At 37.7% G+C, this 23,127-nt stretch overlaps 1 protein-coding gene across 2 annotated transcripts in view; it reads left to right on the top strand.

Annotated features, from left to right (window-relative positions):
* LOC117339976 (eukaryotic translation initiation factor 3 subunit A-like) overlaps positions 1–23,127 on the top strand; it is a 52,322-nt gene that overhangs the window by 4,225 nt on the left and 24,970 nt on the right. For both annotated transcript variants that reach the window (XM_033901702.1, XM_033901703.1), the window contains exons 5-14: positions 1,790–1,848; positions 2,662–2,802; positions 6,407–6,615; positions 9,630–9,801; positions 14,019–14,210; positions 15,459–15,575; positions 16,237–16,422; positions 20,976–21,113; positions 21,552–21,761; positions 21,998–22,102. In XM_033901702.1, coding sequence (XP_033757593.1) covers positions 1,790–1,848; positions 2,662–2,802; positions 6,407–6,615; positions 9,630–9,801; positions 14,019–14,210; positions 15,459–15,575; positions 16,237–16,422; positions 20,976–21,113; positions 21,552–21,761; positions 21,998–22,102 — 1,529 coding nt within the window. The remainder of the gene's footprint in view (positions 1–1,789; positions 1,849–2,661; positions 2,803–6,406; positions 6,616–9,629; positions 9,802–14,018; positions 14,211–15,458; positions 15,576–16,236; positions 16,423–20,975; positions 21,114–21,551; positions 21,762–21,997; positions 22,103–23,127) is intronic.

A 23,127-nucleotide genomic window follows, 5' to 3' on the forward strand; every position in this document is an offset into this window, starting at 1 on the left:
CCCCAAACGAGGGGGGTGGGTTATTGTTTTTGCTCCATTTCTTATTATTATTCTTGTTTCTTCTCATTTCTTGCGCTGCAGAGAGGTTTTCGTCACTTTTCTCCGAAACAAGGGGGGGGGGGGGGGGTGTCAGGTTTTTTTTGTTTTTGTTTTTTTAGCCCACCATCATCAGATGGTGGGATATTCAAATCGCCTGCGTGTGGTCCGTCCCTCCGTCTGTAAACAATTCTTGTTATCGCTAATCCTCAGAAAGTACTGAAGGGATCTTTCTCAAATTTCATATGTATGTTCCCCTTAGTACCTAGTTATGCATATTGCATTTTGAGATCAATCGGAAAGCAACATGGCCGACAGGCAGCCATCTTGGATTTTGACAATTGAAGTTTGTTATCGCTATTTCTCAGAAAGCACTGAAGGGATCTTTCTCAAATTTCATATGAGGTTCCCCTTGGTACTTTGTTATGCCTATTGCATTTTGAGACTAATCGGAAAACAACATGGCCGACAGGCAGCCATCTTGGATTTTGACAATTGACGTTTGTTATCGCTATTTCTCAGAAAGTATTGAAGGGATCTTTCTCAAATTTCATATGTAGGTTCCCCTTGGTGCCTAGTTATTCATATTGCATTTTGAGACCAATCGGAAAGCAACGTGGCCAACAGGCAGCCGTCTTGTATTTTCACAATTGAAGTTTGTTATCGCTATTTCTCAGAAAGTACTGAAGGGATGTTTCTCAAATTTCATATATAGTTTCCCCTTGTTTGAAAAGTACTAAAGGGATGTTTCTCAATTCACACAGATTAGTAAAAGGAAGGGGAAAATAGAGAAAAGATCAATCTGACATGGAACCTATAAAGATCGTTCAATGGTGGGCGCCAAGATCCCTCTTGGATCTCTTGTTGGTGTTTTTTTTTGGTCTCCAATTTCGAGGAAAAATTGGTTCATAGGGTTTTTTAGGGATGCTGAATAACCGTCATATTTTCAAAAAGTTTGCCACGGTTAGGTAATGGAGGCCTTTGATTTTTCGAAATTAAGAAATTGTCAGATTGAAAGTGAAAATTGGTTTGACTGTGGGGGTGTTTGAGAGACATCTATAATGGTCCCCATTACAGTCAGTACTTGTTTACATTTTCATTATAGGTCTTATGAGAAACAGAACAGTTGATTAAAAGCTTGCATAACTTTCTTTACCCTGTTATTGGCAATGTTGGTTTGATCACCAAAGTAATGACATGCAATGCAGTATGGGAACAAGTTTTTCTGTACCGACTAATGCTTTGTTTCTGATGTTGCTGAGGATCGATGTCCTTACAAATGGATTTAATCTGAATTCCATTTACTTTTTGCTCAAACTAGTAACAAACTATTTTACAGATGTTGTAATGTCATAGTTATCTTGGGTGTACCTGTCGGTGTAATATGAAGGGAAGCCATCTTGGGTGTACCTGTCGGTGTAATATGAAGGGAAGCCATCTTGGGTGTACCTGTCGGTGTAATATGAAGGGAAGCCAGGGCTTTTTCTGATGATTTTTTGGGGTCGTTAATGGACCCCATTCCCAATTAAAATTTATTTCGTATTTAAGCCAAATTCCCAAAATTTTCAGATTAAAAAATCTTTCCCAAGTTACCAATTTTCTTCCCAAAATGAGACATAAGGCCCTTTCCCAAATCAATGAGAAAAAGCCCTGGTAGCAGCAGTTTGAAGTGCTTAAACATTAAGTTGCAGAGCTGATCATTGGAGGATTTATTTGAACGCTAACATGATGTTGTTTAATGTTTTATCTGCAGCATTCAAGTTTTGTTTGGAGTACACTCGGAAGACTGAATTCAGGAAACTGTGTGATAATGTAAGTATGATAACATATCTGAACTATTGTCAAAGGATGCGGCCGTGGTGGCCGAGTGGTTAAGGTGTCTCAACACTTTATCACTAGCCCTCCACCTCTGGGGTGCAAGTTCAAAACCCACGTGGGACAGTTGTCTGGTTCTGACGAGAAATTGGGAATTTTCCTCGGGGTACTCCAGCTTTCCTCCACCTCCAAAACCAGGCACGTCCTTAAATGACCCTGGCTGTAAATAGGACGTTAAACAAAATAAACCAAACCCCAAAAAATTGTCATGAGACATAATCTGTCCATTGTCCATAAATCTTTATATACTCTATCATCAGATGTTCAAATCACTTTTCATCCTAAGTCCATTGGCTGTCATGATTTTGTGGCATTTGCATCCCTGACCCTTCCTTATTGTTATATATATATATAATATAAGTATGATAAAGTGACAGGGGAGTTGATAATACAGCAAATTTTTCAAATTTTATTTAGGATTTAAAAGTTGGACATCAAAACTGAATTGTTAGTGTTTCTTTTGGAACTTGTAACTGGAATCAATGCTTTGTGGATGTAATACCTGATTTTGCATCGAGATTTTATATCCTAAAAAGTTTCTAAAACTTTAGAAAGCAGTTTGCAATTGCTGCCACCAGTAAGCTTTGCAATCATTGATTGCACCTGTTGAAAATTATTGACCTTCTGTGATAGAGTACACTGCATGTATCAGTATGAAGTATAGATGAATGCCTAATTGTATTGTTCTTTATTGCAATATGAAAATTGTGCCTTGTAATGATGAAAATAACAATGTCCCTTTATCCATAGTTGAGAACCCATCTTGGACACATCCACAAGCACCAGAACCAGCAGACAGCCATCAATTTAAACAACCCTGAGTCGCAAGCCATGCACCTGGAGACAAGACTGGTACAACTTGATAGTGCCATTAACATGGAGCTTTGGCAGGTATGGTCCCTCATAGAAACCTGAGAAATCCTGTCCTACACACGGCAGGTATGGTCCCACATAGAAACCTGAGAAATCCTGTCCTACACACGGCAGGTATGGTCCCACATAGAAACCTGAGAAATCCTGTCCTTCACACGGCAGGTATGGTCCCTCATAGAAACCTGAGAAATCCTGTCCTTTACACGGCAGGTATGGTCCCTCATAGAAACCTGAGAAATCCTGTCCTTCACATGGCAGGTATGGTCCTACATAGAAACCTGAGAAATCCTGTCCTTCACACGGCAAGTATGGTCCCTCATAGAAACCTGAGAAATCCTGTCCTTCACATGGCGGGTATGGTCCCTCATAGAAACCTGAGAAATCCTGTCCTTCACATGGCAGGTATGGTCCCTCATAGAAACCTGAGAAATCCTGTCCTTCACATGGCAGGTATGGTCCCTCATAGAAACCTGAGAAATCCTGTCCTTCACACGGCAAGTATGGTCCCTCATAGAAACCTGAGAAATCCTGTCCTTCACATGGCAGGTATGGTCCCTCATAGAAACCTGAGAAATCCTGTCCTTCACATGGCAGGTATGGTCCCTCATAGAAACCTAAGAAATCCTGTCCTTCACATGGCAGGTATGGTTCTACATAGAAACCTGAGAAATCCTGTCCTTTACACGGCAGGTATGGTCCCTCATAGAAACCTGAGAAATCCTGTCCTTCACATGGCAGGTATGTTTCTACATAGAAACCTGAGAAATCCTGTCCTTTACCAGGGGTCGACATTAACGCTTGTCCGATTGTCCGGTACCAGATGAAATTGATGTCGGACAAGTGAAATCATTTAAGTACTTGTCCGACGGGACAAGTAACAAATCTGTCTTTGTGTTTTATTTATGTTATATTCTGAAGTCAAAACTGATTCAATACTCACTGTAAAATGAGTAAAAACTCCTTTAAATTGTGTTAACCATCGAACGGAAGTGAGTTGATCATGCTTATTAAAGCTTCATTCGGAACTACATAGAAATGATGGTAGACTTCCGAGGGCTCTCGAAAACATGTAATCGGTATCACTAGTATGTTTGAAACGCATGCGAATGCTGTACATGTGAGAGCATTGATACTACGACAGATACCGTCTGCTGGAATCGTAATAAAAATGAATCAGTTTTGATAAAATTAAGGAGGCTACAGATGAAGCAGACTGCCGTGCCCTAGAAAACGGTGACATGTTTTAATGTTTTCACAGTAGTAAGTTTGTTTATAGTTTAGTCGAACAGTTCTTCATGAAAGTTAATTATTTTAAAGTACTTCATTCATCTGCTTTTAGGTAAAAAAAGGATGGTTTAGTAAAACTTAAATAACTTGTAATACTTTCTTGCTGTTTTATTGTTGTTAGTAATTATTATGAGTCGAAATTATGGCTTGCAGTGCTTACCTCTACTTTATAATAAATCATCTCACTGTTTACACATAACAGATGGAAAGTAGAAACACATGTAGGACAAGTGCTTATGTCATTCGGACAAGTGAATTTATCTTATCACTTGTCCGAAGGGACAAGTGCAGAAAAAAGTTAATGTCGACCCCTGTTTACACGGCAGGTATGGTCCCACATAGAAACCTGAGAAATCCTGTCCTTCACACGGCAGGTATGGTCCCACATAGAAACCTTAGAAATCCTGTCCTTCACACGGCAGGTATGGTCCCTCATAGAAACCTGAGAAATCCTGTCCTTTACACGGCAGGTATGGTCCCACATAGAAACCTGAGAAATCCTGTCCTTTACACGGCAGGTATGGTCCCACATAGAAACCTGAGAAATCCTGTCCTTTACACGGCAGGTATGGTCCCACATAGAAACCTGAGAAATCCTGTCCTTCACACGGCAAGTATGGTCCCTCATAGAAACCTGAGAAATCCTGTCCTTCACATGGCGGGTATGGTCCCTCATAGAAACCTGAGAAATCCTGTCCTTTACACGGCAGGTATGGTCCCTCATAGAAACCTGAGAAATCCTGTCCTTTACACGGCAGGTATGGTCCCACATAGAAACCTGAGAAATCCTGTCCTTCACACGGCAGGTATGGTCCCTCATAGAAACCTGAGAAATCCTGTCCTTCACACGGCAGGTATGGTCCCACATAGAAACCTGAGAAATCCTGTCCTTCACATGGCAGGTATGGTCCCACATAGAAACCTGAGAAATCCTGTCCTTCACACGGCAGGTATGGTCCCTCATAGAAACCTGAGAAATCCTGTCCTTCACATGGCAGGTATGGTCCCTCATAGAAACCTGAGAAATCCTGTCCTTCACACGGCAGGTATGGTCCCTCATAGAAACCTGAGAAATCCTGTCCTTCACATGGCAGGTATGGTCCCTCATAGAAACCTGAGAAATCCTGTCCTTTACACGGCAGTTATGGTCCCTCATAGAAACCTGAGAAATCCTGTCCTTTACACGGCAGGTATGGTCCCTCATAGAAACCTGAGAAATCCTGTCCTTCACACTGCAGGTATGGTCCCTCATAGAAACCTGAGAAATCCTGTCCTTTACACGGCAGTTATGGTCCCTCATAGAAACCTGAGAAATCCTGTCCTTTACACGGCAGGTATGGTCCCTCATAGAAACCTGAGAAATCCTGTCCTTTACACGGCAGGTATGGTTCTACATAGAAACCTGAGAAATCCTGTCCTTCACACGGCAGGTATGGTCCCTCATAGAAACCTTAGAAATCCTGTCCTTTACACTGCAGGTATGGTCCCTCATAGAAACCTGAGAAATCCTGTCCTTCACATGGCAGGTATGGTCCCTCATAGAAACCTGAGAAATCCTGTCCTTCACATGGCAGGTATGGTCCCTCATAGAAACCTGAGAAATCCTGTCCTTCACATGGCAGGTATGGTCCCTCATAGAAACCTGAGAAATCCTGTCCTTTACACGGCAGGTATGGTCCCTCATAGAAACTGTGTCGTCGCTCTGTGCTTCAATCATGTGGATGTGTTTACAACCGACTCTGTTCCAACCAGGGGGAGTAACACTATATTTGAAGTATAGCTATATTAGACTTTCCCCAAACTTAAACTGACCATACTGGACATTGGCTACGTAGTAGATAATATTGACCGCAAATATTTTGTCTGGATAAATGTTTTATCAATTCTGCTTGAAGAAGTCCTGAATGGTTTTGAACCAAATTTGGCTAGAAAGATCCTTGGGGGACAGAGAACAGATTTTGCATAAATGGTGACTGACCCCTGGGGTCAGAGGGGCGGGGCCGAATAGGGGAAATTGAGGCAAGTCCTTTAAATCGCTAATAGTCATGAAGTACTGAATATATAAACATTGATTTACATTGATTAGAAAGTAAAAATCACCTGAGTTTAGAAACAAGAGATTAGAAAAAGAAAAAATGATGAAATATAAAATCAAATTGAATATATACTGAAAAATGCGTCATTTCAAAATTTAAAACTATTGTAAATGGGAAGAAAATAGCTCCTCTGAGCAGCTGATAACCAAAGAAGCAGACAGATACAGACTCTATGTCCATTATGTTAAGATTTGCTTGTACACAGGGCATTAAGATAACATGTGTTTTTTTGTCTTAAGGAAGCATTTAAGGCAGTGGAAGACATCCATGGCTTGATCTGTTTGTCAAAGAAGCCTCCAAAGCCCTCACTCATGGCCAACTACTACCAAAAACTGGGGCTAGTGTTCTGGAAGTCTGGGAATGCTTTGTTTCATGCCAGCACACTTCACAGACTGTTCCACCTGTCCAGGGAACAGCGTAAAAATCTCTCACAGGATGAACTCCAGAAGTAAGATATTGAAATGGTGATATGTGATAAAGAAGAATAGTGTGCATGATGAGTAGTCTTTACAAGGATATTATTGTTGCCTGTGCCAGTTGATGCCAGACTTTAGTTTATTTAAATTTATTTCTAGCAACCATTGGAATTAAGCAACTCCTCCTTTATATGTTACTATATTTTCCTCCCACAACATTGGTTACCAAATTTGTTAATCCACCCTCATCAAATGGTGGGCTTTCTAATTGCCCTGCATACATGGTCTCACAAATGTCCTTTTTGAAGTTTGACTGTTGAAAGTTTAATCGTTAATTCTGAGAAAGTCGATGGCTGTTGAAAGTTTAATCGTTAATTCTGAGAAAGTCCCTTGATAATCTTTCTCAAATTTTATTTGTGCATAATCCTTGGTCTAGTTGTGCAAATTGAATTTTGATACTGAACAGAAACATGTCCATCTGTCTGTAGACGCATTTTGTCCGGACAACTCCTCCTAAACCGATGGGCCAATTCCGATGAAACTTCACACAAATATTAATGATCATGTGTAGATGTGCAGGGGTTTATCACCCATCTATTTGGGTCTGTTAAATGGACCCATTCCCAATGACAAAAAAGTGTGATTTTTCCCAATTTTCTACTTGAAAATTCCCAATTCAAACGTATGAACAATAAATTATGTTGAAACAAAAAATTCTTTCTGATTACGGCGTTGAGCGTGTTGAGAAAATAAATATGACGAGTGGAACTACTGTAGTCTAATCCGAAGCGCGTGTCACTCGGAACCCCTCGTTCCAAATTCATAGTCATTTTGACATTTTATGTAATGCGGTCTCGGCAACAGGTGTTTACAAGCGTTTGATAGATCGCGAGTTTCATCGCACCATGTCTCACAACAGCAAGTATTAAGCTAAAACAAATAAGAAAATCTGACGAAAAGGACAATAAAAAGATAAGTTGTTTCTTTAAAAAACAAACAGTGGACGAAACAGTGGAAAGACAAGCAACTGATGACACGACTGAAGACCATACACAGCAAATACCGGTAACCACAGATCCAGCAGTAGAAAAACGAGCAACCGATAATATGACTGAAGAACATAAGAAGGACAGACAAATACTGCTCTAATGATTAATGTCACAATTGGTTGACTGTACTTCCTGTGTTCTGTCTGAATAATCAATCTATCAGAACAACCAACTAAAGGAATTTTTGACTTTTTGTACAATACATGTTGTAATTGTTCCACATTTGGCCAAGGATATACTTAATGGTGGCCAGTTGTCACTTGATAATTGATTTCCAATCTATTCATAGAATAATATTTTAATAATCATAGACAATGTTGGTAAGTTAGGTTGATTTTTTGTTTAAAATATTAAATAAAATAATCAATATGTAAAAGTTGAACTTTTTTTTCTGATTAAAGTTTCAAAGTACAGAGCAACCCGCTTATTTGCATAGCCCTTTTTCCATGACAAAATATGCAAATAACCGGAGTATTCGTATAGGCGGAGTTGGGTTTTGGCCCCTCTTATACACATGTAGATCGTCAGGTAGGTACTCAAAATAGGCACTATATGATTGTTTGTTATTTGCATTAAAAATATATTTAAAAAAAAAAACATTATTTAAAATATAAGAGTAAATACGAATTACATGGGTTGTTATTCTTTGTAAATGTACAAATATTTGCATACACTTCATCGTTTACTACTTGTCACTCCGAGTCTCTGGGTCCGATATAGGTCATACACACGTGGGTTGGCACTACGATGTACAATGTCATCGTTTCAATTAACATTCATTATCGTCTTGAGATGCGTTGTGTTCCTGATATGAGTATATTAGTTGTTTGATCATAGATGATGAACTGCTGAAGCAATAGACTGTCTTAAATGACCGTGACACGTGTATTGTCGTTTGGGTTTGTTTTGGAAAATGGCGCACACACACAAAGAGTTGTTGTTCATTACACATATGCCCCCAGAATACAACGCGCCCAGTAAACAGTCATGGCGATCGCAACCTGCCTCAGCGAGTGTTCAAATACACAGAATACAGGTTTGGATCGATGCTATAATAAATAAACAAATCTCATCAAAAGATGAGGCATATAAATATTTTATTCAGTAATTCTTCTGCACATTGCTACTGATATGGGGTCACTATAAACAGGTTTTCTGATAAGAACCATAACTTTAAGATTGTCCGGACAACTCCTCCTTAACCGAAGGGCCGATTTCAATGAAACTATGCACAAATATTAATGATCATGTGTAGATGTGCATGCCTCTTTATTTTTCTCAAAATTATGGTTGATATGGCAACTGGTCACTATAAACAGGTTTTTCGATAAGAACCATAACTTTAAGTTTGTCCGGACAACTCCTCCTAAACTAAATGGCCAATTTCAATGAAACTTCACACAAATATAGAGGACCATGTGTAGATGTGCATGCCACTTTCTTTTTTAATTCAAAATTATGGTTGCTATGGTAACTGGTCAGTATTTTACTGGGTTATCTTAGTTAGCCTCTAATTAACAGTTCCAATTCACCATCGACTCGTGCAGATTGCGGGGGTATTAGTCAGCCATCCTGGCGACAGTTCTAGTTAATTTTGACTGTTTAAGTTTGGTATAGATTCCTGTTTAGAAGTACTGGAGCATTCTCAAGCTTCATATGTTGGAAGAGAGGAGAACATGTAAAAGAAGAGAAATGATCAGTCTTACATATTCCAATTCAGTGTCCATTTTGTAGCATGTTTATGCAATCATGGTTTCCCTGAACAATTTCTTCTCAAGTTCCACCAGTGGTATTCAGCTCAAACTTTTTTTCTAGCATGTATTTACCCAGGTGGGGCAGTTAATCATATTTACCAAAAGTAGATCACTCTGACCTACATTTTCAAATTTGACCTACTTGCATTAGGGATTGTAATCTGCGCATGTCATAAGAAATTGTTGAATAACACATTGGTGATAAAGTCTTAAGATTACAAAACTTATTACTTCTTTCCTCAGAATGGCATCCAAGGTACTGTGTGCCACTCTAGCTGTGCCAATTCCACCATCAAGAAACGCCATTGACCAACTCCTTGAGACCAATGAAAGCACTATGGAAAAGCAACGTCGTCTGGCAACCCTGCTTATGCTGAACAGCCCACCAACTCGACAAGGCCTCATTAAAGACCTGGTATGCTACTGCCTAATGTTAAAGACTTCGCATTGTTATCCTATGGTGCAGTCGTCCAGTATTTTTAACTTATACAAAGTCCCTCACTTGAATCCATGATTACTTCGAGTTTTGCGTTGTGTCCGCCTGTCCATCATCTATTCTTTACAGTTTTCATCCCTTACAGTAACACTACATGTCACTAGAACCTCAGAATATGGATTCACCTTAGTTAGGTGGTGTGCCACCTATGACCTGCATTTTGACCCTTGACCTTCATCAAAAAGTTTGTCTGGGCTATATCTTCTACACTACTTGTCTCATTCTTTAGACAGGGGTCACCGTAGGGAGGTGGCATGTTTAGAAAGTGTGTCAATTTGTATGTATGACCTATTAATTCATCACCTGTGCATTCTTCAGTGGGTAACTAATTTTCCAGATCATGTTGTTTAAAAACTGATGCAAATTGAATATGCCTTTTATGTTACTGTAATGTCATTTGTGGATTTTGCAGCGTCAAAGGGGGCAGAAACGAAATGGCCAACTGTTGATATGTAGATAGCCATGTTGGTATTTACAGATAAACTACTGGCTAACAGTCTAAAATCGTCCTTTTATGCTGTTTAAACCTTTTTAACATTTGTTCATTCTAACAAAATGGCCAGCGGGCAGCACTCTTAGATTTTGACAGTTGAAGACGGTTATCACTATTTTCTGAGAAGTATTAGAGGGATATTTATCAAATTTAACGTGTAGGTCATCCTTGGTTCCCTAGTTGTGCCTATTCAATTTTGAGACTGATCGAGGGGGAAAAATGGCCAAGAGCTAGTCATCGTTGATTTGACCGTTGACATTTGTTATTGTTATTTCATTGAGAAGTACTTGAGATGTCCTAAACTTCACATATAGGTTCCCTTGGTCCCTAGTTGTGTCCATTCAATTTTGATGCCGTTGAATAAACGAAACAGTTAGCCTACCTTACTGAGATATTGTGATGACCCTCCTGTGTAATATTGTCAAAGTAAAGGTTACACTGTAGAAAATGCTGTCAGTACAGATTAGCGAGGTAACCATATTGGAGTTTGCCTTTTATGTTACTGTAATGTCATTGTTGATATTACAGCGTCAAAGGGGGCAGAAAGGAAACAGCCAACTGTTGATATGTAGATAGCCATGTTGGTATTTACAGATAAACTACTGGCTAACAGTCTAAAATCATCCTTTTAGGCCACACCAAATTAATCAGTTGTTCTTCGGGAAACTGGTAAAAAAAATTGGGGCGAGCGAGCGAAATTTTTTTTTCTAGCAAAAAATTTCCATTTAGAGATTTCAAGAGGCGAAGCGTTCAAATGATGTGCGAGCGATATTTTTTTCCGTTGTTTTTTTTTCACCAAATGTTGGAAATAAACTGAATACCATATTGAACAGATGTTTGTGTCTATTTGTGATCAATTCAAGTACATGTATATCATGAAGTGATTTCATACACAAATAACTAAACAATTGTATGTAAAATCCAACAACAATTTAATACCTGATCTACTTGATCAAATCAAACTTAACACAGTTCTCTCATTTGTATGGAACAAATACCGGTATAATAGAAAATAATGTATAAAACAAAAGAAAATTGGCACAGAAAAAAACAAAATCACTATATCATATATAATTATCTGGAACAAAAATAATAATAATACCATATAAAACAACAGAAAATTGGCATATTAGAAACATAATCATTAAAATGTATATGGCTATCCCAAAGTTAGCTATCTTTTAATGTTTTTGTGAATTCAGCATCTATCAAATATAATTGACTTGTATTTAACAGTAAAACTAAGGGCTTTTCCAGTAAAACATCTACCCTACCCCAAGAGTCCAGTTTTTTTTAGGGGTACCACCCAAAGAATTCATTTAATTAATTTTAATACACAGAAGTAATTGGAGCGAAATCCAACCATGGACAGAGGTGAATTGTTTTGGAATCCTGGGGTCATTTAGATATTTTAATGGAATAGCCCTTAATACTAAGAGGACAACTATAAATCTGTGAAATGATGAAATTGGAATGAAATAATTCCACATTTTCTTATTATTACTATGGAATACAAATAAAAAAAATATCACATAGGTACTGACCTGGTTTAACAAAAAATATCATTCTTCAAAATAAAATAAATACTTTGATTATTACCACATTACAAAAAATGTAAAACTAACAAAACATGTAAAACTAGATACATAAAAAAGACTTTTCATGTTTTTTTCATAAAAACATATTTAACAAAATGCAGTTTGGTAAATGGACGGAAAACAAAACAGATCATAATCGCCTTCTTCCGAGCAAACTATGGATTTTACATCCATTCACACATCGCAGCATTATTCTTTTACTTGAGATTGATACAGAATGTATTTTACATTAAAATATTATCACAAATAATGTTATCAAACTGCATGTCCTATCAGAATTTGTCAAGCATTGTATGATCAATATCTGATTTACACCTTTCGCTTTTTGACGTGTTTGATGTTGTATTTCCAAGGTGGTAGTTAATACTGCGAATAAAAAGGTCATAAAACGTTTCATTGTTCTCCGCTTCGATCGCTGTATTTAACATTAGTGCACCCGACCCCCTCTGTACACTTACTATAAAAATACCCATACTATTCCAAGAATTTACAGCAGACTATCCTCGTGCTAGGCCGGAGCCTTTCCGCCATTTTTTTCATCTCTGCATCCGGTATCAACGAAACGCTTGTTTGGGTCGGTGTTTCAAGCGTCGAAATGTGTTGTAATAACCGGAAAAAGAAGTCGGAAAACGGGGGAAAAAATCCGGATTTGACGATTTTTCCGGAGGTGCTGGAAAAATTTATTTTTATTTTTTTCTCGACTTTGATATTTTTGGAGCGGGATTCCCGAGGAACAACTGATTAATTTGGTGTGGCCTTATGCTGTTAAAACATTTGATCATAGTAAGAGGTCTAACATACAATAATGTACATTGAACTGTAGGTAGATTGCAATTGTATATAGATTTTAAGACATGCTGTTTGTCATAGGAGTTGGAACTCTGGTGAGAGTTAAGGTCTTTGGGCCTCTTGTGTATTAAATCAGTAAAAACAAATTGTAAGGCACTATTTCCCTGCAGAGGTATCTGTTGTTTCATGTATAGAAATTTTAGAGAAGACAACTATAATTGATGACCCCTCTGGGGTTCAAATCTGTGTTAATATCAGGGATCAACACTCAGATTTTATCAGTTACATGCATGCATCATACTTTTCGCCAAAATTCAGTTTTACAGACACCAGTGAGATAGCCTGTTCAAATACATTTGCGTCTGATGTCCGATATTTATTGTCCATGCGTAAACAAAATGGCCAGCGGGCAGCACTCTTAGATTTTGACAGTTGAAGACGGTTATCACTATTTTCTGAGAAGTATTAGAGGGATATTTATCAAATTTAACGTGTAGGTCATCCTTGGTTCCCTAGTTGTGCCTATTCAATTTTGAGACTGATCGAGGGGGAAAAATGGCCAAGAGCTAGTCATCGTTGATTTGACCGTTGACATTTGTTATTGTTATTTCATTGAGAAGTACTTGAGATGTCCTAAACTTCACATATAGGTTCCCTTGGTCCCTAGTTGTGTCCATTCAATTTCGATGCCGTTGAATAAACGAAACAGTTAGCCTACCTTACTGAGATATTGTGATGACCCTCCTGTGTAATATTGTCAAAGTAAAGGTTACACTGTAGAAAGTGCTGTCAGTACAGATTAGCGAGGTAACCATATTGGAGTTTGCCTTTTATGTTACTGTAATGTCATTGTTGATATTACAGCGTCAAAGGGGGCAGAAAGGAAACAGCCAACTGTTGATATGTAGATAGCCATGTTGGTATTTACAGATAAACTACTGGCTAACAGTCTTAAATCATCCTTTTATGCTGTTAAAACATTTGATCATAGTTAGAGGTCTAACATACAATAATGTACATTGAACTGTAGGTAGATTGCAATTGTATATAGATTTTAAGACATGCTGTTTGTCATAGTTGGAACTCTGGTGAGAGTTAAGGTCTTTGGGCCTCTTGTGTATTAAATCAGTAAAAACAAATTGTAAGGCACTATTTCCCTGCAGAGGTATCTGTTGTTTCATGTATAGAAATTTTAGAGAAGACTAGTTCACTCACAAAACAAAACCAGATATTTATAAAATGTTTTTTTTACTTAGGTCAAGTACAACATCATTCAGTACGTGAACCCCGAACTGCAAAATTTGTACAATTGGTTGGAGGTTGACTTTCACCCACTTTGTCTGTATGACAGAGTAAAGGCTCCTGTGGAGTTCATCGCTGGTGTTGATGATCTTAGCCAGTACATGAATTGCCTAGAGAACATAATCATCACAAGAGTCCTGAAACAGGTATTTCAAATTATTAAATTTATTAGCTCACCAGGCAGACCTTACAAAAAAATAAACAATTAAAAATAAAATAACCAGGATTAATGTTTGACCATATCATAATTGATGGTGTTTTCACTTAATTTATTGAGAAAATTTGGAACATGGAAAAGATATAATAAGCAGGATATTGTCAGTGGGATTCACTGTATTATTTGTACTGAAAAAATGGGGGGGGGGGGTGTACATACCATATGCAGACCTGGGAACCCTCTACAGATTTGATTGTCCATAATTGGTATGGATTTTACTTTAAAAATGCAGACTATAGATTGACAATAGGATGCTACGGAATAAAAAAAAAAATGAAAAAGTTATTTTTCTTGTTTTTAAGTTTAAATTTAATTTGTTTATAAATTGATATAAATGAAAAAAAAATGCATTAGTTACATATATTTCATGTTCAATTTCTTGATTAAATTTCTGCATACATTTCGTGATTCGTTGTCGATCTGTTTTCAGAATCCACGAGCATCCACTAATCAAATTCAAATAACCGCTTTAACAAAACACTTTAACAGACTGCATTCGTTGGCAATATCATTTTGACCTGTCTTTAAAGGCAACCTGTCTATAGTGACCATTTTTCTGCCTCCCCTTGGACAGTCTTTATAGACAGGTTTGACTAATTATATACAGCATGTTAACTAAACAACACAGTGTCACTTCAGTATATGTTATTAGTACCAATTATTTTCCCTCACACAATTGTTTGAAATTTATCTCTAGACTTTCCCTACTAATAACAGCTCAAGACTACTGACAGCCAGTTGGGAAACTACTGACAGGCACTGGAAAGGGTTCCCAGGTCTGCATGTGATAAAATTCCAAAATCATCACTTTCAGATTGTGTATTAGAAAAGATGCTGAGCAAACAATATTTATGATTTAGGACTATTATATCAGCTAGTTGGGTCATCTGACCCAAAAGGGTCAGGATGACCTACAGTCATCGTACTTATTTCGTCGTCATGATTCAGCTCTTACTACTACTAACCTGAGATTCGGAGATGGTCCTGACCAAGTGTTGCTATTTTTCGGGTCAATTCGAAATCCAAGTTGGTCGCTGTTTGATACAAGTGAGTTTTACTGTACTCCCTTGTGAGTATGTATACTACAACAGTACAGTGGACTTTTAGAGTCAGATGACCATTAAGACCCTTGGGTCCTTTGTTTTAAATGTAACATATGTTTATTCCTACATTGCAGGTGTCCCAAGTCTACCAAACTATAGAGTTTTCTAGAATAGCTGCCCTTGTCCCCTTTGCCTCAAGTTTCCGTCTGGAAAGAGTAATTGTGGAATCTGCAAGAACCTTGGATCTCCAGGTAAATCTCCAGAAGCACATTCATATTTGTTGCAGACTGAATGATAATTATGTAGGGGAAGTTCATCCATTGTTTCCCTGAAGAATGTGCATGCTCACATACTGTTTAAAATATCATGTGAGGCCCTTACAAAAAGGCTAACTTTGTAAACATTTATCACAGTGATATAATGTGATATGGATGTGTGACCTTTATTAGATTTGGGTGGTCATTGCTCAAACTTAATGGTCAGAATTTTACACTTCAACATTTTAAAGACAAAAAAAATTGTTTTCAGGATATTTCAGTAACCCCCCAACTACTTTGGTTTCATAATATCATATTTGAAGCATAAAAGCAGTGATTCATTATCGATATAAAACTCCGGTAAGGTTGGGTTTAGAGACGGACACATTGCGTTCTAATGTGTCACTATTTTAGTATATTACTAGAAAATGTGTACAATTTTCATTTTATCCAAACAATGTTATTCAAATGTTTTTTGTTTTATTTTCAAACATCAACTTTTGATGAGTTCCTTAACCACATTTACATGTTGTAGCCATTATATTTTACCTGTTAAAGAGAATTTTCTTGGCTTCATGAAATATTATTATAAAAAATCTGTCCTTGTTCTAGTGATACTCGAGGTTTGTGATCACATTTTGACTGCTATCTGCAGGTGAGAATTGACCACCGCAAGGCCTGTCTGAGTTTTGGAACAGATCTCATGGTGGCCCAAAAGGAAGATGTGCCTGAAGGTCCTTACATTCAGAGCATGCCAAGTGAACAGATACGTAACCAACTGACCAGCATTGCTGAAGCACTTCACAAGTCTGTCATCCTCATTGAGCCAAAGGAGCGCAAGGTCAGAACCATCATCTGACAAAATACAGGAGTCAGTTAATATTTACCATACTTCATACCCAAACGGGCCATGTCACATGATTTGGTATATAGTGGACCCACGATAATCTGGATGCCGATAGTCCGGAAAACTCACTATCCAGACGGAAATTTCCGGGCACGGATTTCGGAAATGTTATTTGTACTCGCCAGTCTTAATCCGGAACTCCGTTTTGGGAATGGAATGTAATTTCATTTGTAAAATTCCCGCAGTAATCCAGACGATTTTTCTCACCTAAGCATTTTATTAATTAAACAAACTATGTATCGGTTACAAAACACTTATATCGCGTTTAACAGATAAAGCAAAAGAAGTACAATGCACACTTACGTAAGTCGTTAGGCTTTTCTGCTAAAGACACGTGCGGTTACGTTATGTGCATATAAAATACGGAATGCCGATCGGTTGGAGACTGCATGATTGAATGACAAATAATCAATTTACTTGGATATTTATGTATAAGTTTGCAATGTGACACTTATGAGTGAAGACATCGCTAATTGTTTGTGTTTAAAATTGGTCCGCTTGTTTTATAGTTCCGTAAAATTTACTCACCGACCGCTGATTTCAATGGCGGCGAAGATTATCAGAGACGACTACCGAAATGTTTTACCGGAGTGATTAAATGTCATGGCTTCTAAATACACCCTTTTATCTATCAATTTGGTCTGATTATTAATTAACCCCATGATCGGGAGTGACAACACACGCTATCGTTATCCCTATTGTCAGTCAGGGCATCTAGGGGAGAAGTGTGAAATCTTGCCGCGGGGGTCACGACCAACACCTGTCCAGTGGTCAGTACAGGTAAACTTTAGTTTGAATCATGAGATGTCAATTACCTATGACATCATAGCTAACGGGCCATGAAAAAAGTTCGATACATCGAAAACTTCGATTTATAAAAATTCGAATCATGCATAGGTTCGTTAGTAGCGTTATATACCGTAAATATTCGTGTATAGTGCACACTTTTTTTCAAAAATTGACAAGTGAAAAAGACCACTGCGCACTATACGCAAGTACAAGCCTTTTCCCAGTCAGAATGAATGTGATTTGACTGAGATTTGTGATCGTTTCCTTTCACAGCAGGATTGATTTAATACTTATATATATATATAACATATATAAAGCATTAAGAAAGTAATAGTTAACAAATAATCAAAGAAATGAATAGTTATTTTAATGTTTAATTCCTTGAAATTGTGTATTTATCAGCAATTACGTGGATTTATCTAAGTCGATCGTGAGCCACATGTTCCGTACACATACGATCTCACTTGAGGATGTTCCCGTATTCAGGTCCAAAACGATGTATAACATCTCAATTAACATCAAACAAAACTTGAAATGATATAGCAGTACTTAGTTATTTCATACTTCTAAATTAATCACCTTATAAATCCAGAATGTTGCCAGAAACTGATAACGTTAACTTGTTTATTTACGGAAGCTGAAACAGCACGCATGCGCAATTAGGCACAGGTAACACTAATGCCTTGATCTCGTGCGGCAGTCACTGACCAACTGGCCATAAAAAATATGATAATACTGTGAAAACTACCAGGGTACTCTTATTTATCGTCTGCACTGTAGATTTATCCTTTACACTTGTTAATTCATTGATATAAAAGTTGTGACCAGCACGACGACTGCAGACTTGTTTCCGTACTGTATACAAAATGGCGGCCTGTGTAACATTACGTAGCAGTCAGCTTACTAGTCAATCTTGTTATAATTGAGCTTAATTAGCTTTGTATGTTCGTGGACAGATACCACAAGAGATCATACCTGCGTGAAAATCACAAGGTAATTGAGGGTAGGATTAATTATTTTGTTGGTACAACAGCGTAGATGGGACCTAGATGGGACCGCTACAATTTGTAAGCTGACTAGGCCTGTGGCGGTATAATGTAAACAACCTGTCAATCCAATGTGTCAAATCTGACCGGTGATTCCAATTAAATGTGGTACATTGTAAATAATCTTTCATAAGTTACAACTTCCTATCATCTTATGCTTTAGAATTCATCTACCGCTCAGTTGAAAATTGAAAAAAAAAAATTGTTAATTTTTTTTTTTTGAAAATGAACCACAAAAACGTACCTGCGCACTATACGCGAGTGCGCACTATACCCGAATATTTACGGTAGTAAGGAAATTCGGGACCAAGCAAAAAGTTTGATACAGCGAGAAATTTGTATCAACGAAGTTCGAATCATCGAGGTTTGACTGTATATGATAGTTATTTCTTGCTCAGCAACTTTTATTTCATACATGGCAACTTTTATTTCCTAGTTATCACTAATTCATACACATTTATAAATGCACATATATTCAAGATATATTTAATCTGTTATGTTAACATGTTTTCTAATTATTGGACAGCTTGGGTAGTTCTCACTGGTGTTGACGTGTACAGGTTTAAGGAATAGCTTAGGGGTTTGGGTACCGCACAGTGTGATTCGATTTACAACATTAATTTATGTTTTTTACCTAAAAATCACAAAACGTGGACAAAGCCATTGTGCTATTTTAACATTCTGCAGGGTCTTTATCTTACGTAAAGTATGTAAGTAGCAGTATCACCGGGTTCAATCGTACTAACCGGGCGCCGGTACTTACACCTTGGCGTCGATGAATTTTACACCCGGGCATTGAAAATTTCTATAGAAAATGAACGCCGAAGGCGGGATTGGAAGAACGGGTGAAATATTTATTCTCTTTTTTGATGTGATAATGATGTCCTTTAAGGAAAATAACCTGACCACGGAACAAAATGATAAATTAGCTATACCTTGCAAGGATAACTGACAGGAAAAACACCTCTCATTTTTTGCTAATTCGCCCACAGTGTAGGCGGGTATGACCAAATTATGCCGCAATCCACGAATTATGCAACATATACAGCAAAATCGGAGATCGAAATGACTGTAAATCTCATAGTTTATCGGAATTATATATTTTGACATTATCAAGTCTTATTAGATTGATTGGTAATAGTTAAATAGGTAAAATTCATCGACGCCCAGGTGTTAGCACCGGCGCCCGGTTAGTACGATTGAACCCGGTGAGCATGTAGCAAAGTGTGTTGTTTGTAGGTCACCATGACTGACTTAACTGATTCACTAAATAAAACAGTTCAGTGAGAAAATGTCTTTATAGTGGTCACACTATACAACACACAACAAAATTCTGCACAGTATTATTCAGAAACGTCGGTTTAAAGTTTTAAACATATATATCTTCATCGTTGTCAATATACAGTATCCGCTACACGTAAGTAAATATTTCAACATTCGAGAATGGGTTTTGACTCTGATTTAAAACAAAGAAAAGGAACACCTCTGATTTAAAACAAAGAAAAGGAACACCCCGGCTATTGAGTTACTAACTACAACAGAGGAAATGTCGGCCGATTTACGATCTGGATGTTTAATTTTAAAAGTGCATAATAACAAAACTGGTATTTAAGTCCTTTACAGATCGGTAATATCAATCTCTTCATTAATTGCAAACAATAATAACAGATTTTAAACGTAGCTGTCTGAACATATTTCGATGTCCGTACCGGAACTACCAGTGTATGAATCCATATTGCCGTTGTTGTCAGTACTTTTTCAAGGATTTTACCATTTAATTAGTCACCAAATCACTTTCCTAGTCACCCCAGTAAGGCAGCTCAGTTTCTATCAATGCCTTACCAGGCACATGCAATGTAAAGCTTTTTACATATACTGATTCGTCCTCAGTATCAACATAAAAACTCATAATCGAGACGGTTGGGCTTGAAACGAAGATGTCTGGGTTATCGAGGGTCCACTGTATATCTAATATGTGTGTTGGAGAAGATAATTAGCTCACCTGGTCTGAAGGACCAAGGTGAGCTTATGCCATACCGCTGCGTCCGCCGTCCGTCCATCCGTCAACAATTGACTTATTTGACTTCTTCATAACCGCTGATCGGAATTTGAACAAATTTGGTCAGAAGCATCCCTATGGGTAGGGGATTCAAAATTGTACAAATGATGGGGCTGACCCCCTGGGGACCTCTAGGGCGGGGCCAAAAGGGGTCAATTTAGTGCTATTGATATAAACGACTTCTTCTCTGAAACCAAGCAATGGCTATCGCTCATATTTGCCTTGTAGCATCACTATGGGGTGGGGGTTCAAAATTGTACAAATGATGGGGCTGACCCCCCCCAGGGGCTTGAGGGGCAGGGCCAAATGTGGTCAATCCGGCTATATTGATATAAACGACTTCTTCTCTGAAACCAAGCAATGGCTATCGCTCATATTTTACTGGTAGCATCACCTTGGGGTAGGAATTTGAAATTGTACATAGATGGAAGGGACTTGAGATGCTTTACCAAAATTCTGAATGTTCTCTGGGGTCTCGGGGAAGAAAATGTTACCATAGTTTATTTAGAAAAATCACATTTTTTAGCATATCCAGCCTGATTGTTGTTTATCACACTGATATGTATTGAAGTAAAACCCTTGGTAACTTGTAGGTCCAGAGAGAAGAGCTGCGTATGCAGATCATTAACAACTACAGGATGACTTACAAGAAAGATCACAGCCGAATCCTCCAGCGCAGACAAATTATTGAGAGTCGAAAGGAGGAGCTGGAACATATGAATGACCAAAGGGTAGGTACAATACTGGATCCCAGACCGGAAAATTAAAATAGCAATTAACATTCCCTAACCACAAATTTTCCATTCATTGATGAACCTCAGCAATGCATTACTTTTTGGGTTGATATGTGTCCCATTCCCATTTGAAAAATTTTCATATTTAAGCCAGATTTCCAGAATTTGCAGTTTACCTTAAAAGCAATTTTTTCAATTCAATTTACCAAATTTCTTTTGAAAGTGAAGAAAAAAGATGCCCATCCCAAACCAATGGAAAAAGCTGTACAATACTGTTACAGTATTTGGTTTCTTTAGGTGGTAAAGCCTGTTATGGACCATATTTGGTGATTTAGGTACCTTACTGGGGTTAACATTTAGTCACAAAAAGTGAGGCATGAGGCCCAAAAGATTTGACAAATTCTTTAATGCGCCTCTTCTTTTCTCTTCTATCAGGAGCGAGAGGAGTTGGAACAGGCGGAAGAAATCAGAAAAAAAGCTTACGATGCTGAGATGGCTCGCTTGGACAGAGAGGCAAAAGAGCGCGAGAGACAGCGACGTGTTGAGGAGCACAAGGAGATTCAAAAGAAGCATGCCATGGAGAAAATTGAACAACTGAAAAAAACAGAGATTGGCTCTAAGGTTTTACAGAATCTTGATGAAGAGGTAATTAGGGGTGGCCTTGTATATTAAAAACGTTGAAATTTTAACGCATTTAATTAGCAGAAAACTGCTCTCAGTACCCAGATATTGTAGAATTGAATGCTCAGTGCTTTACCAAAATAGTGAATGTCATTACCCTGGAGTGTGTTGACAGTTTTCTATTGTTTGTAGAGTATATTTAGTGGTCTCCAGAATCTAGAAGTTGATATTTATCAGATATGTATTTCATTTACTTCAAGGACTTTGAGAAACTTGATGTTGATGAGATCATGCAAAAACAACTGGAGCAGCTTGAGAAAGAAAAGAAAGAATTACAAGAACGTTTGAAAAGTCAGGAAAAGAAGGTGAGACAACTGGTCCTCTAAAACACCTTGAAAATAACAAATTAAGGAACTTCATTTCATAATTAGCTTACCTTGCCGGAAGTGAGCTTATGGCATTGCACAGCGTCGTCAACTGTTTCCTTCAAACATTAATTACTAAGTGGCCGAGAGACTCAATATATATTGCCTGTAGCTTGCTAGGGTGAAGGTCTTAGCAAGTTTGTTCAAATTGAAGACTTTGACCTACATTCAAACTGGAAGAGGTCAAATAGGGTAAAACCTTTAAAGGACTTCTTATTAAGGACCAAATGGCCCAAAGACCTAATAATTGGCCTGTAGCATGCCAAGATGACGGCAACCTTGACCTACTTTTAAGGTCATAGGTGTCTGATGTTTGAAAATCTAAATCTATTTACAGAATTCAGATGACTGTTATGGCCCGTGGACCTCTTGTTACACTGCAAAAATTGTCAACATTATTTACGAATACAATAAGTGCTTGTTCTCATTGAAAACAAAAGTGGTAATGGTCAAATCTTGATAAAAGTTTGAAACAAACAATCCTACTTTGTTTTGTCTTTTTATGGTTTATTTGGCTGTTTGTAACATTTCGTTTCCAATTATTGATTTGATTTCTATAAGATGTAGTATGATAATGGATGAATGTGTGTCTAATATATAGATATGTTAAAAAAAAGGAGGGAGGGGATCTTGATGAATGGACCAACAGAGAAATCTCTATGGCCAAGCACCATTCGCTATAAATCTAATAGCATGCAATTTGTTTTCATTGTAATTAATCCGGTTATTTTGCCACTGATATTAAAAGTTACAGGTGTTTTTAATTTGAGATAAACATATATAAGATTGTACAGTATTAGAGAAGACCCGACAACATCCATAGGGAGATCTTCAACAGGTTTAATTGTTTACATGTTTTGGCATACTAGATATGCTGCCCTCAGATCAGTGGATGTAAGGGCCTGCAACCTGGATTTGTAGTTGTTTTTAGGGGGAAACACTGAAATTCTAGTGAATTTTTTAGT

Source organism: Pecten maximus, chromosome 12 (genome assembly GCF_902652985.1).
Source record: "Pecten maximus chromosome 12, xPecMax1.1, whole genome shotgun sequence".
Classification (NCBI taxonomy): domain Eukaryota; kingdom Metazoa; phylum Mollusca; class Bivalvia; order Pectinida; family Pectinidae; genus Pecten; species Pecten maximus.